This window comes from Saccopteryx leptura, chromosome 1 (genome assembly GCF_036850995.1).
Source record: "Saccopteryx leptura isolate mSacLep1 chromosome 1, mSacLep1_pri_phased_curated, whole genome shotgun sequence".
Taxonomy (NCBI): domain Eukaryota; kingdom Metazoa; phylum Chordata; class Mammalia; order Chiroptera; family Emballonuridae; genus Saccopteryx; species Saccopteryx leptura.
Window position 1 is genome coordinate 317,605,624 of NC_089503.1, and position 12,872 is coordinate 317,618,495.

A 12,872-nucleotide genomic window follows, 5' to 3' on the forward strand; every position below is an offset into this window, starting at 1 on the left:
GTTTTTTTTATTCAGTATGAGGTGGGGAGGCAGAGAGACAGACTCCTGCATGCGTCTGACCGGGATCCATCCAGCAAACCCACTAGGGGGCAATGCTCTGCCCATCTGGGGTGTTGCTCTGTTGCTTAGCAACCAAGCTCTTCTTAGCACCTAAGGCAGAGGCCATAGAGCTATCCTCAGTGCCTGGGGTCAACTTGCTCCAATCGAGCCATGGCTGCAAGAGAGGAAGAGAGAGAGAGAGAGAGAGGGAGAGAGAGAGAGAAGCGAGAGGGGGAAGGGTGGAGAAGCAGATAGACGCTTTTTCTGTGTGCCCTGACCGGGAATCAAACCCAGGACATTCACACGCCAGGCTGATGCTCTACCACTGAGCCAACTGGCCAGGGCCCAAGCAATAGATTAACAAGTGGGTGAGTGGATGGATGGATGGATGGATGGATCAATGAATGGGTAAGTGGATGGATAGATAGATGGATAGATGATGGATGGATGGATCAGTGGGTAGATGAGTCAATGGGTGAATGGGTCCACAGGTAGGTGAGCAAATGGATAGGTTGATGGATAAGTGAGTGGATAGATGGATGGATCAATCAATGAGTGGGTGAGTAGGTGGATAGATGGATGAATAGATGGACGATGAAGGATGGATGGATGGTTTGGTGGGTCAATGGGTGGATGGGTCCATGGGTAGGTGAGTGGACGGGTAGAAGGATGAATAGGTGAATGGATGGATGGACCAATGATTGGTAAGTAGATGGATGGGTAAAGGATGGATGGATGGATCAATGGGTCAGTGAGTAGGTGAGTGGATAGATGGGTGGACAGGTGGACAGATAGACTTGTTACCTCCACTGGGCACCCCCTTCTGTACATCCTTCAAGGACCCACTGGGTACCTCCCAGAGCTCTGATTCTCCAGATACAGCCTTCCTTGCTCCCATCCCCTCTGGGGTTTTGTCCCAAGGCACAGGTTTTATCTGTGTCACTTTTGCTTCCTAATGGGCTCACCCACTCAGTGACTTGGAGCCTGGTTAGCAAGTAGCTCGTGGGTAAAGACTGAGGCCCAGAGGGTTCCACTGCTGGGCACTAAATGCTTGGCTGAGAAGAGAGAGGGAGCAGGGATGGGGGGATGGCTGCACACACATTTCATTTCCCGTTTCAGCACTGGGCCCAGGGCCCCGAAGCCCAGACCTCGGGTGGTGAGACGCAGCACACAAGCTCTGCTGAAAGGCAGTCATCGGTTCCTGAAAGCCAGCTCTCTGCGTGACAGGCTGGCTGGGATCCCACTTCTTATTGTTTTACTTGGGGAAAATTGTAATGCACTACTGTGTACCCCACACCCCCAACCCGTTTCCTAAAATTTGCCTAAAGCACAGTGATGTGCCTTTGTGCAAGTGACAGCTGGTCGTGTGAGAATGCCAGGTGCTTACAACATCGCCGCTTCCCGGTGACCCTTCAGTGTGGTTATTGACATTTGTCCATTCCATAAACGTCACCTCTGCGTGTAGCAGCAAATAACAAGCAGCCAAGTAAACGTTACAGGGAAGATGAGAAGGAAGTTTACAATAAACGTGACTCATTTCCTGTAATGAACTGTTTTTCCCCAGTTTGGGTGGGGGGGGGACAGTTGGGGCAGAGAGATGCGGTGGGTCCGTCTTCACTGATGCTGAGAGTGAAGGTGTGTGCCCTGCTTGGGACCTGACATCTGGTCCTTTGCAGAGGGTGTGGCTCTCTGCCTTCTGGGAAGGTCCACAGTGATGGCAGGAGGGGGTGGGTCTGGCTGGGAGGCTGGAGGCTGGGAGGGTTGTGGTGAGAGTAGAGGAGGGCGGTGAAGGGGCTGAGCCCAGGGCCTCCAGGTGTGCAGGCCTCCCACGGGGCTTTTTGAGGGGTCCCTGTGTTTCCACCACTCCTGGCCGGTGGGGAGGAGTTTTATTTAAGGATTATCACTTGGTTTTTATTCTTGGCTGTGCCTGGGCCTTTTGAATCGTGTGCCAAGAGGACTCCTGTTTGAGAGTTCTAGTTTTACAGGTTTAAAAATAGGCTTGAAGCTGAGTTCCTTCCTCCCTGTGACTGACTTCCCTGGAGGCTGGGCGGTGGGCCGGGCTGTGGTCCGTGCAGCCCCGGGTGTGTGTATTCGGCATGAGCTGAGTTCTGGCCTCTGTCTCCCTCCATGTCTGGGTGCCGTGGGCTGGTGTTGAGGGTCCACAGTCACCGGTCAGCTTGCTGACTCTGCCTTTCTCCCTGACCCGGAGGCCCGATGGCTGGAGCAGGTGGGTGGGCCAGCCCCTCGTGGGAACAGCCGTCTAAAGTCCTCTGCCACAGGGTGCTGGTTTCCTGTTTTGGGGGCTCTGTGTCACTTTGTCTCGTTCCCCTGATAGCAGTGACCTCGGGCTGGATAAGGAAGTGGGACTGCAGGCAGGACCAGACGTCTTTTCTCCGATAGTATCCCCGAAAACTGCCAGAGCGTGACCTCGCTTGTTTAGACCCCGGGCCATGAGAGGGGGGCATTAGGATGAAGAAACCAAGCTTTAGAAAGTCAAGTGGAGATCTCAGTGTGTGGGTTCTCAGGGTTCCCCAACTCCCCATCCCATTCTGTTGCTGATTGTTCTCATGCAAGGTGGGCGGGCACAGGCTGGGTTCCTGGGGAGCCATCCCCGGTCTCCCTTTGGTGCCACAACCCCCACGGGTTGTGTTGAGTGGGAATGCTGCAAGGGGATTCATGCATTCCAGCACAAACTTCTCTCCCAGGTGCACCCTTGGGTCCTAGAAGGTTTGGAAGCCCCTGCTCATTCCTTGGGTAAGCATTTTGGCTCTTCTGGCCTCCCACAGGCTACCTTTTACCCGAGCTGCCCCTGTTGTCTGAGACGGGTCAGCAGAGGCCGCAGAGCCCTGAGCCCATTGTGGCCAACACCAGACCTTGAAAAAGAGCCAATCATCGGGCACTGTCCCAAGTGACCGGGCCAGCCCCACAGCCTCTAGATGTGGTTCTTCCCACCCTGCAGAGCTGGGATTTTGTGGCACAGAGGTGTGACCCCTCCTTGTGGGGACCCCGCTTGTGACTTAGCCATGGCGGGTATGAGATAACATGCATCCTGGCCCACCTGTGAGGGCGGCGGGCCGGGCATAGGGTGTCCCAAGACGAAGTGCAGAGGGGCTCAGGAGAGCAGTCAAGTGCACGTGGCCATCAGGGACATGCTGCGTAAGGTCACAGACTCGTGGCAGTGTCCTCTCACAGGTCCTTCTCACTGTGAGAGTTGAGACCTGTGAAGGCTGTCTGGATCAGGGCACTGTCCACAGAGGCATCGGTGGGGGCGTGGTGTGAATTCTGCCTAAGGGGCCTTTGGGGCACAGCTAGATTTTTTATTTTTTTTTATTTTTTTTTAAAGATTTTTAATTCATTATAGAGAGGGGAGAGAGAGAGAGAGAGAAAGAGAGAGAAAATGGGGGAGGAGCAGGAAGCATCAACTCCCATATGTGCCTTGACCAGGCAAGCCCAGGGTTTTGAACCGGCAACCTCAGCGTTTCCAGGTTGACACTTTATCCACTGTGCCACCACAGGTCAGACTCTAGATGTTTTGTGACCTGTGAATTCCTGGGCCAGGCAGAAGGATGTCATCCCTCCCCCTTACAGGGCCACTTCCCAAGAGTTTCATCTCGGGAAGTGTGGTGGCCAGAATATTGCCCCCACAAAGGGTCCACATCCTAATCACTGGAACCTGTGAGCATGTCACCTTGCGTGGCAGAAGGGACTTGGCAGATATGATTGAGTTAAAGATCGGAGATGGGAGATAATCCAGGATACCTGGTGGGTAGAAGGAGGACATTGTCATCACAAGGGTCTTTGTGAGAGGGTGGAGGAGAGTCAGAGTCAAGGAGATGTGATGATGGAGTCAGAGGTCGGAGGGATGTTACGCTGGCTGGGTCACCAGGCAAGGGATTCGTGCGCCTCTAGAAGTTGGAAACTGGCAGGAAACATTCTCCCGTAGAACTTCCCGAGGGAGCCAGCCCTGCCTACACCTTGACTTTGGCCCCAGGGACCCATCGTGGACTCTGGCCTCCAAAGCTGTGAGAGTATAATCTGTGTTTATTTGAACCACTGTGTTTGTGGTCACGTCTGACAGCAGCAACAGGAAGTTAATACAGGGCTCCCTTGGGCCTTCATCACCGGCCCTGTGTGTGGCATCACATGCCCACGCCTCACCCTGCAGGAAACCCTCTCCGCTCCCCACCTGATGGAGCGGGTCATGTCTGTGGTCCAGGCAGGCTGCCCGTGGCGGGGGTCGTGGGGTGCTGAGGATGAGCGTTGATGCGCCTGGCGTCTGCAAGCCGCTCAAGATACAGGCGGCCCCATGGTCTCAGTACGTCTCTGCAGAGAGAAGGCCGTGTGCCTGCTGGAAAGGCCTGAGCAGAGAGTGTGGGTCAGAGTCCTGCTGCCATGGCCCTCTCAGCTTCTAGAGGACAGAGTCCCAGTGGGGAGGCTGGAGAGATGAGGTCACCTCTTGAAGGACCAGCTCAGCACTTTCAGGCAGGAAATTGGCCCCTTTTTCTTTCCTTACCCAGAGGGGAGAGAAAAATCGATGTTGGGGACTCATAGCGCCTCTGTCCTGGGCGAGGAGCTGGCTGTGGTCTGCGCACTGCTGTTGACCTAAATATGTCACCGCTGGGAGGGAGCACGCCGTACGATCTGCCGTTGTGGCTGAAACCATTACTTAAGGCTCAGGGAGAGGGTTGCTCAGAGGACTGTGGGAGAGAATCTGGTCACTAAATGCCGGTCGGTTTTATTTATTTAGCTGCTTTTGTGCCCCCCATGAAAGGAGGCACTTGGAAAAGGCAGGACGCCTTGTCATGGCACTGAGATGAGCGCTTGTCAGGTTGTATCTGGAGGCCACTGTCCCCGCATTGGCTGCAGAGGGCCTGCCCTGCTGCCACTGAGGCAGGGGGCTTTGAGGAGTGCGGGGCTTCGGGACCCGGGGCAGGAAGGAGCATGTTTGTCTCTGCTCTGCAGAGCCTTGACCCCTGGAAAGCGAGCAGGGGCAGCAACTAAAGGGTTAGGGGGCTCGGGTTGTAAGGACATGACCCCTTGGGCGACCTGAGGCCCTTTGTCTCTGAACACCCCCCCTCCCCCCATGATGTGAGCTGTCTGCACACTCAAAAGCAGGCATAGTGCATCACACAGGTCTCGGGAAGGGATCGTGGGTCCACACATGTTCACATCCAGCCTGTGGTCAGCCTGGCTGATGGTGGCCACGTGGTGGAAACTGGCTGCACGTTGACCTTTCACAGGTTAGTGACACGGTGAGGGGAGTTCAGGGACAGATGCCTTAAGGGAAATGTGGTTTCCTGTCAACGATGCTGGAGGGGCCTAAATGCCTGATGTCTGTGGATGGAGGAGGCTGCTGTGACCTTCAGATGGGGCGGATACCCACGAAGGTGATAGAGTGTATGTGGGTGTTGGGGTTCAGAGGAGCAGATGGGAAAGCACCTTGACCTTGACTAGAGCACCCTGCCCTTGGCTCCCAGGAGCAAGGCTGTGAGGACATGAACCGCTCACTCTGCTTTCCCACAAGGGCCGTCTTTGTCCCCATGTGAAGCCAGTGCAGGAGATGGAAAGCTCCCTGACTCTTGAGGAATCCATCCACGGCCTGGTCCTTGTGGGCTGGGCACACAGACCCATCCTGCAGACACTGCCGAGCCAGTGGACTTTCCCCTTGGGTGACGGGTGCTTCTACCTCTGAGGGGGAATCACCTGGAGGGCTGGTTGACAGGTTTCTACGGAGACTCACTGCGAGGTTCACCCGCTTATGCATCCAGTGAGCCTCTATTGAGTACCAACTGTGTGCCGGGCTCACTGCTTGTGGGGCCCTGTGTGCAGAGGTGGGTCCTGAGGAGGAGGCCACAGGTCTCTGCAGGCACACAGGAGGGCAGAGGATGTCTGTGTCCGCTTGAGGCCCTGGCTGTCCTTACTGGATTCAAGTCTTTTCAGAGGAAGCCACTCCAGGCAGGGTGTGGTTGCCTTGTCACAGTGCTCCTTCTACTTTGACAGTGAATATTATAGGCCAGGCTTAGCATGAGGCTGAGTGGGGGTCACCATGGAACCTGGAGCTCCTGGTCTGATCACCTGTTAGGGCTGTGGACAAGGTGAATGGGCATCAGCACGTGCAAAGGCCCTGGGGCAGGATCAGACCATGGGCATTTGAAGACCTAAAGAAGGGTCCCTGTGGCTTGAACCCAGAGAGCAAAGATGAGAGAGAGTGGGAAACAAAGCCAAAGATCAGGGTGGGGCCTCCATGGAAGGGCTCACTGGCTGGGCGCATTCTATCTCAAGTCCCGGGAGAAGCCCCTGCCAAGTTTTAAGCAGAACAACAGCAAGTTCTGACTTGGGCTTCTGGAGGTCCCTCTGACTGCTGCTTGGAGCCAAAATTGGAGGGTGTGTGGGGATCTGGGGGTCTAGTTAGGATCAAGCTGAGGGACAAAAGTAGATGGATGGATTTGGGGTGCCTGCAGGAGTAATCCCAGCTGTGTGTCGGTGAGGCCCGGCCCACCCATGTCTGGTACCCTTCCCTCTGCTGTAAAGGAGCTGGGCTGTGAGGGTGAGGGTGAGGGTGGGGGTGCGGCTCTTGGCAAGGCGAGGTGGGGGGGACGCGTTGTAGCTTCCCACAGTCTGGGGCAGGGACTCTCTGCGCCCCTGTCACCTGCTTTCTAGGCCGCACTGTACTCTTTGCCTGGACCAGTCTGAAGCCTGCTTCTAAGTCTAACTCAGTGTCTTCAAGTCCCTAGACAGAGGCCACTCCTTCTCTCTGATCTCCCCTTTGTGCGACCCCTAAACAAAGCTGATTCTGTGTCCTTGGGAAGCACCAAGTTCACTGTGTTGGGAGCCCTTGGTCCTCAGGACACTTAGCCGTGAGAGGACAACACTGCTTCACCCTCAGGACCGAAGGGGTATCTGCAGGAAATTGAGGCCAACGGGAGCCAGGTGCGACCGCTTCCTGTGAGATTGTGTGGTGGTATCTCAGCCCCCCTGTGGGGAGGAGCTTCTCCCAAGGGGCCCAGTGGGAGCCAGCAGGGTGTGGAGGAGGCAGAGACACAGGTGCCCAGAGCAGGGCCCAGCAGGTGAGGATGCAGGACTCAAGCACTCCAAATATTTACTGAGTGAGCGTCTTGGCACTCAGCAAATCTAAATATTTGTTCTCGGTTAGTGACAAAATCCAGCCAGTCACGAACTCTCCAGGTGCAGACACCTCCCTTTCCTCCTCGGGCACCCACCCAGGCAGGAGTCTTCCCACCACAGGCCTGTCTCGGTCTGGTCCACCCGTGTGCTGTCGGACAAGATCCTGCCGTTCACACATGGCCGCTTCTGCAGACTGGCCTGTGTCTGGGGCCTGGGGCTGCTGTAGAGACCTTGGTCTGAATGTCATGGTCTTGGGCTTGGCCCTGTGTCCCAGGTCTGGTGAGGCAGCCAGGCCAGGAAGGGAAGCTGCTGGGTTGCCCTGAGCACCTCGCTGTCTTACCCAGGATGGCGAGAGTGTCATCGAGACCCGTGGTGAGGGGAGGTAGAGGCCTGCCTCTAGCCACTGGTCAGACCTCGAGGCAAAGTCCTGGCTCCCACCTGGGCCCAGTCCTCACCCAATTTTGGTCACATTGATCTGTCTCAGGAATGCCTTTCAGGACTTGAGCAGACATGTCTTTTAATATAGGAATTTCCATTTGCAAGGTCTCAGCCTGTCAATCCCATGATCGAGGGGTCTGTGACCCATCACCTGGACCGTGGCTACCAGAGTCCACGGTCAGCCAGATTCTACATAGAAACAGTACTTAGATGACCCTCAGCCACACTTGACGCCACCGCTGCCCAGTAACCAGCCTCACTCCCACCTGGGCAGGTGCTGACCCTGACCCTGACCCTGACACTGGGGCTCTCATGTTTGCGTGGCCGTTTGCCGCTTCCCGGGCTGGTGAGTGCTGTCCTGCCCTCACAGTTGCCACCTCCCTGCTGTAGGCTCATGGGGAGAGTTGTTCCTTGCCTGCTCCGCCTTCCACAGGAGCCTCTGTTCTTCAGCTCCTGCCCCCTCCCTCTGACTTCAGAGTCCACAGGAGACATCTTCCAGTCCCCCTCCTCTCTCAGACCCCTGACCCTCCTCCCTCCTCTTATGAATTTACATGCATGATCCTGATAATCCAGGATACTCTCCTGTCTCCAGGTCCTGAACTTCATCACGTCTGCAAGGTCCTTTTGTCCCTGTCAGGTTAGGATGTGGACCTCTTTGGGGCCACTGCTCAGCTCACCACACACTCCCATTAAAACAACTACGTACTCAGTATTGGTGTCCATCACTGCCAGAATAAATGTCAGGTCCTCCTCCTGGCCTCCACAGCTCTACGTGGTCCCCACCCCATCTCATCTGTAACTGCCCCCAGCCCTGCGGGCCCCTCCAGCCTCAGGCCCTCTGGGAGGCTGTTCCCTCTGTGCACCCATGCTGTTCCCCAGGATCCGGCCTTGCTCTTCATTTCAGCTCGCACCTTCTTGGTGAGGCTTTTCATGAGCCCTTTTCTCCTGCTGTGCTGGTCTGAGGTCATCACACCGCAGCTGGCAGGAGCTGTCTGTCTGCCCCTCCCAGGGCCAGATGTCTGGTGCACGTGCATGTTGGCGATGTGGGGTCCCTTCCTCCGGGGCATCCTGCTGGGTGGTGTGGTTGGTGAGGTGCTGTTTGAGTGTCTACTTTGCACCTGTTTTATTTGGTAAAGGAATCCTTGACCCTGCTTCACCCCAGATCCCATAACTATGTGAGAAACCCCAATTAGTAGTCCTGCCTATGGGGGTCCCCCCAGGAGAAGAGCAGCACAACTGCCATCTCCTGTCAAACCGTGCCTTTTGTTGGCACTTGCACAGGCAGAGGGGCAGGTGGCCCTGAGTGGTCACCTGGCAGTCGGTCCTCTTCCCCACAGAGGAGGAGCTCCGGAAGCTGCGAGAAGAAACCAACGCTGAGATGCTGCGGCAGGAGCTGGACCGGGAGCGGCAACGGCGCATCGAGCTGGAGCAGAAGGTCCAGGAAGTGCTGAAGGCCAGGTGAGGAGGCGTGGGGCCGGGAGAGGAGGCGTGGGGGCCGGGTGAGGAGGCGTGGGGCCGGGAGAGGAGGCGAGGGGCCGGGAGAGGAGGCGTGGGGCCGGGAGAGGAGGCGAGGGGCCGGGAGAGGAGGCGTGGGGCCGGGAGAGGAGGCGTGGGGCGTGGGGGCCGGGAGAGGAGGCGTGGGGCCGGGAGAGGAGGCGAGGGGCCGGGAGAGGAGGCGTGGGGCGTGGGGGCCGGGAGAGGAGGCGTGGGGCCGGGTGAGGAGGCGTGGGGCCTGGAGAGGAGGCGTGGGGGCCGGGTGAGGAGGCGTGGGACCGGGTGAGGAGGCGTGGGGCCGGGAGAGGAGGCGTGGGGGCCTGGTGAGGAGGCGTGGGGCCGGGAGAGGAGGCGTGGGGCCGGGAGAGGAGGCGTGGGGGCCTGGTGAGGAGGCGTGGGGCCGGGAGAGGAGGCGTGGGGCCGGGTGAGGAGGCGTGGGGCCGGGTGAGGAGGCGTGGGGCCGGGAGAGGAGGCGTGGGGCCGGGTGAGGAGGCGTGGGGCCGGGAGAGGAGGCGTGGGGCCGGGTGAGGAGGCGTGGGGCGTGGGGGCCGGGAGAGGAGGCGTGGGGCCGGGAGAGGAGGCGAGGGGCCAGGTGGGACCAGGAGAGGAGGCGTGGGACCCGGAGAGGAGGCATGGGACCGGGAGAGGAGGCGTGGGGCTGGATGAGAAGGCGTGGGGCCAGTGAGGAGGCGTGATGTGTTCTCAATGCATTGGCCATGGCTGGTGTCTTACAGCGTGCCGTCGCCCACAAGCGCGCCCTGTCTGGTGCACGCATATGTTTACATCTAGCCTTCCCTGGGGACCCTGATAGTATTGGTGGCCCTGTATGCCTACTTTCTACAGAATCTGTCTTCTGTTTCTAACCCCAGCCTTGTTCCATCGGTTTAATCTTTCCTTTCACCAGAGCCCCTGGGTGTCTGGCCCTCAGTCAGTTCTGAGGACACAGGGTCCCGTCTCCCGTGGGTCAGCTTGGGGACTGGCTGGGGTTATAGGAAAGGAGCATCCAGGCTAAGACCAAGGAAGCCAAGGGTCCCAGAAGCATCGAGGGCACTCCGTGCTCTACCTGGGATAGGATTCAGGAACCTGGAAACAGACCCGAGAAGAGAGGTATAGGGAGAAGCAGGTTCCAGGCAAGTGACCTTCAATTTCCTGGTCATTCTGGTGCCGTCTGGGATGGCTGAGGGCTGTCCAGGGTGGGTAAGCCTGTGGAGGACCCCTTCACACAGGCATGCATGCATGGACGCATGCGCACGCTTCACACACATGCACACACATGCGCACCCCACCCCAAGCTGCAGGTGAGCTGCAGGATTAGAACAAGAGAATTATGTTTACACAAACCTCTACTTTGGTTTTTAAGAAAATTTGCTGGACAGTCACCTCAGTTTAAGCTTACTTTGTAAGGCAGAAGCCTTCTCCCATTATGGATTCAAGAGCTATGGAGGAACAGAGTGCCTCTGTGACTTCCATGGCTAGTGGTCGGCCCCTCCCTTGCGTTTTCCTCTTGGTGTCACTTTTCCCCCAACGCCTGCGGCTGTGTTGAGGGCCACCACCTCCTGCTGCACCAGCCCACAGTGTTGTGGCTGTGGCCGGAGGTGCTCTGCAGGAATGCAGCAGACCCTGGTGACTGACCATCCAGCGCCCCCAGCGTGGGGAGTGGTCAGCGGCAGAGTGGGCCTGACCTGGACCCTGGCGTGGACTCCTCAGTGGCTTTGGTGTCTGCCCTTGGGTCTCGTCATTGCAGGTCAGGGACAGTTAGATTTAAATGATTAAAAAATATTCTTTTAGAATTGATTTTAGAGTGAAGAAGGGGGGGAGAGAGAGAGAGAGAAACATCGGTTTGTTGTTTTATGCATTCCTTGGTTGACTCTTGTGTGTGCTCTGACCAGGGGTCAAACCTGCAACTTCAGCATGTCAGGATGATGTTCTAACCTACTGAGCTACCCAGCCAGGGCTGGAGAAAGGTGGACTTCAAACAATCGAGGCACATTCCCCTCCAGACTATTTGGTGGATCATTGTTGGCACAGGTTGTTTAGAAACACTTTGCAGCCTCCCAGTTATTAGGATTGCAGGCAGGGAGGGCCCCTCGTTGATCCGAGGTCCCTGTGGAGATTGTGTTGCTCTGAGACCCTCCGGGAGCTGCGGTGGGACCGCCTGCAGAACAGATAGGCTGGGACATCCTGACCCAGCCGCTGACCTGTCTTCCTTTTCATTTTCAAATGACCCTGCCTGGAGCCCTGTGCTGTCACTGTCCCCTGCGTTCAGGGCACATCACTAGCCATTCTAATAGTCTGTGTTTGATGTGAGGGGAAGAAGGTGAACTCCCTGCCACAGGAACAGCCAGGCTCCATCTCCAGCCTTCCCTCCCTGAAGGCAGCCTGCTCCGTTAGTATCTTAGTACCTGTTGGTTTCTAGCAAGTCATTGTGTTGGGATGAACACACCACCAATGACTGTGCGGTACTATTATTGTGCAAACAAGCGGTAACAAGCGCGGAACCCAGGCAGCCCCTGCTGGCCACTCGGAGCAGGGCTCACCCTTGGCTTAGGCGAGACCTGCCCTGCAGGCCCCGAGTCCTCACGTTGCACACCTGGGCCTGGCTCTGCGAGGAGCCAGCCTGTCAGTGCTTCCTGGGTGAGCCGCTTCTTGCAGAACCCCCAGGCTTGCTCTGGGAACATCCTGGTCCAGAGGCCCCACACCTGCCCAGGAGCAGAGGGAACCCAGCAAGGGTCCTGGAGTCTCCTGTGTGCTCTAGGCTCCCGTTCTGTTTCCACTAAGTCCCCATTTACTTAGTAGCTGCAGGTGTAGACCCAGCCACAGGGAAGGGTGGTGTGGAGGCTGGGCTCCTCCTCCCTGAACAGGGCTTTCTTCCCAGGGACCCCGCCTCTGTCTCATCTTCTGTCTGTCACTTTGTGCTCACCCTACTCATCTCTGGTCTAGCTTGTCCTCTATGCCTTCTGCTTCAGGTTACAGTTTGGGGGTTACAATCCTGCAGACCAGGTTGGCTCCCAGAGATGTGGGCGTGAACCGCATTGTGTGAACAAAGCAGAAAACCACACCTTCCTCCTCACCAAAGCTGAGGGTGTGCACGTTCTCAGGGTCTCTTGGCCCAACGGTCCCTTTCCTGTGGGCCATTCTGTACCCCTAGGCCCCGACAGGGTTTGCCCACGGTGCCACCTTTCCCACATCCTGGGGTCCCTGCCAGACTGGGGGCTCTGGGAGCCACAGGAACAGTGACCCAGGCCAGTGCAGAGTCAGGTGGCCAGGAGGCCAGGCCAGCTCCATCGGGGACTGCAGCTGAAAGTCAGGTCGGTAGGATCCTGTAAGTCCCAGAGACGGCTCTTAGGCTGGGGGACTGCTGAGGTCAGAGGTGGTTGGGCTGCAGGGACAGGAAGCGAGATAGGTGGCTTGGCAGGGGCCGAGCTGGGACTCGGGCACAGCCAGCCAGGGGAGGGATCAGCCTATGGCCTTGCATGGTGGCCGATAATTCCGTGTTGAGTTCCTTTTTTTTTTAATAGGCGGTTTATTAGCAATATGGAGCTATTATATATTCTGAGATTAACAGTAAAGAAAGAAGCAAATGTGTGAAAACTAACAAGAAAGAAAAGAGGTTTATGTTTACGAGGCACACATTTAACTAGCCAATGAAACACAAAAAGCTATGCCTGTTATGACCAGTGCTTTTGAGCAGTAAGGGTCCCAGCGGGAGCCCACTGTGGGGCGAACCCCGTGGTGCGCAGTACGGTTCCTTCCGAACGCCGGAACACAACCCCAGG

The 12,872-nt window shown here is 57.1% G+C and overlaps 1 protein-coding gene across 5 annotated transcripts in view; it reads left to right on the top strand.

Annotated features, from left to right (window-relative positions):
- Nucleotides 1-12,872, top strand: part of GRAMD4 (GRAM domain containing 4) — a 77,578-nt gene that overhangs the window by 50,908 nt on the left and 13,798 nt on the right. For all 5 annotated transcript variants that reach the window (XM_066358697.1, XM_066358698.1, XM_066358699.1 and 2 more), the window contains exon 4: nt 8,940-9,060. In XM_066358697.1, the coding sequence (XP_066214794.1) occupies nt 8,940-9,060 (121 nt within the window). The remainder of the gene's footprint in view (nt 1-8,939; nt 9,061-12,872) is intronic.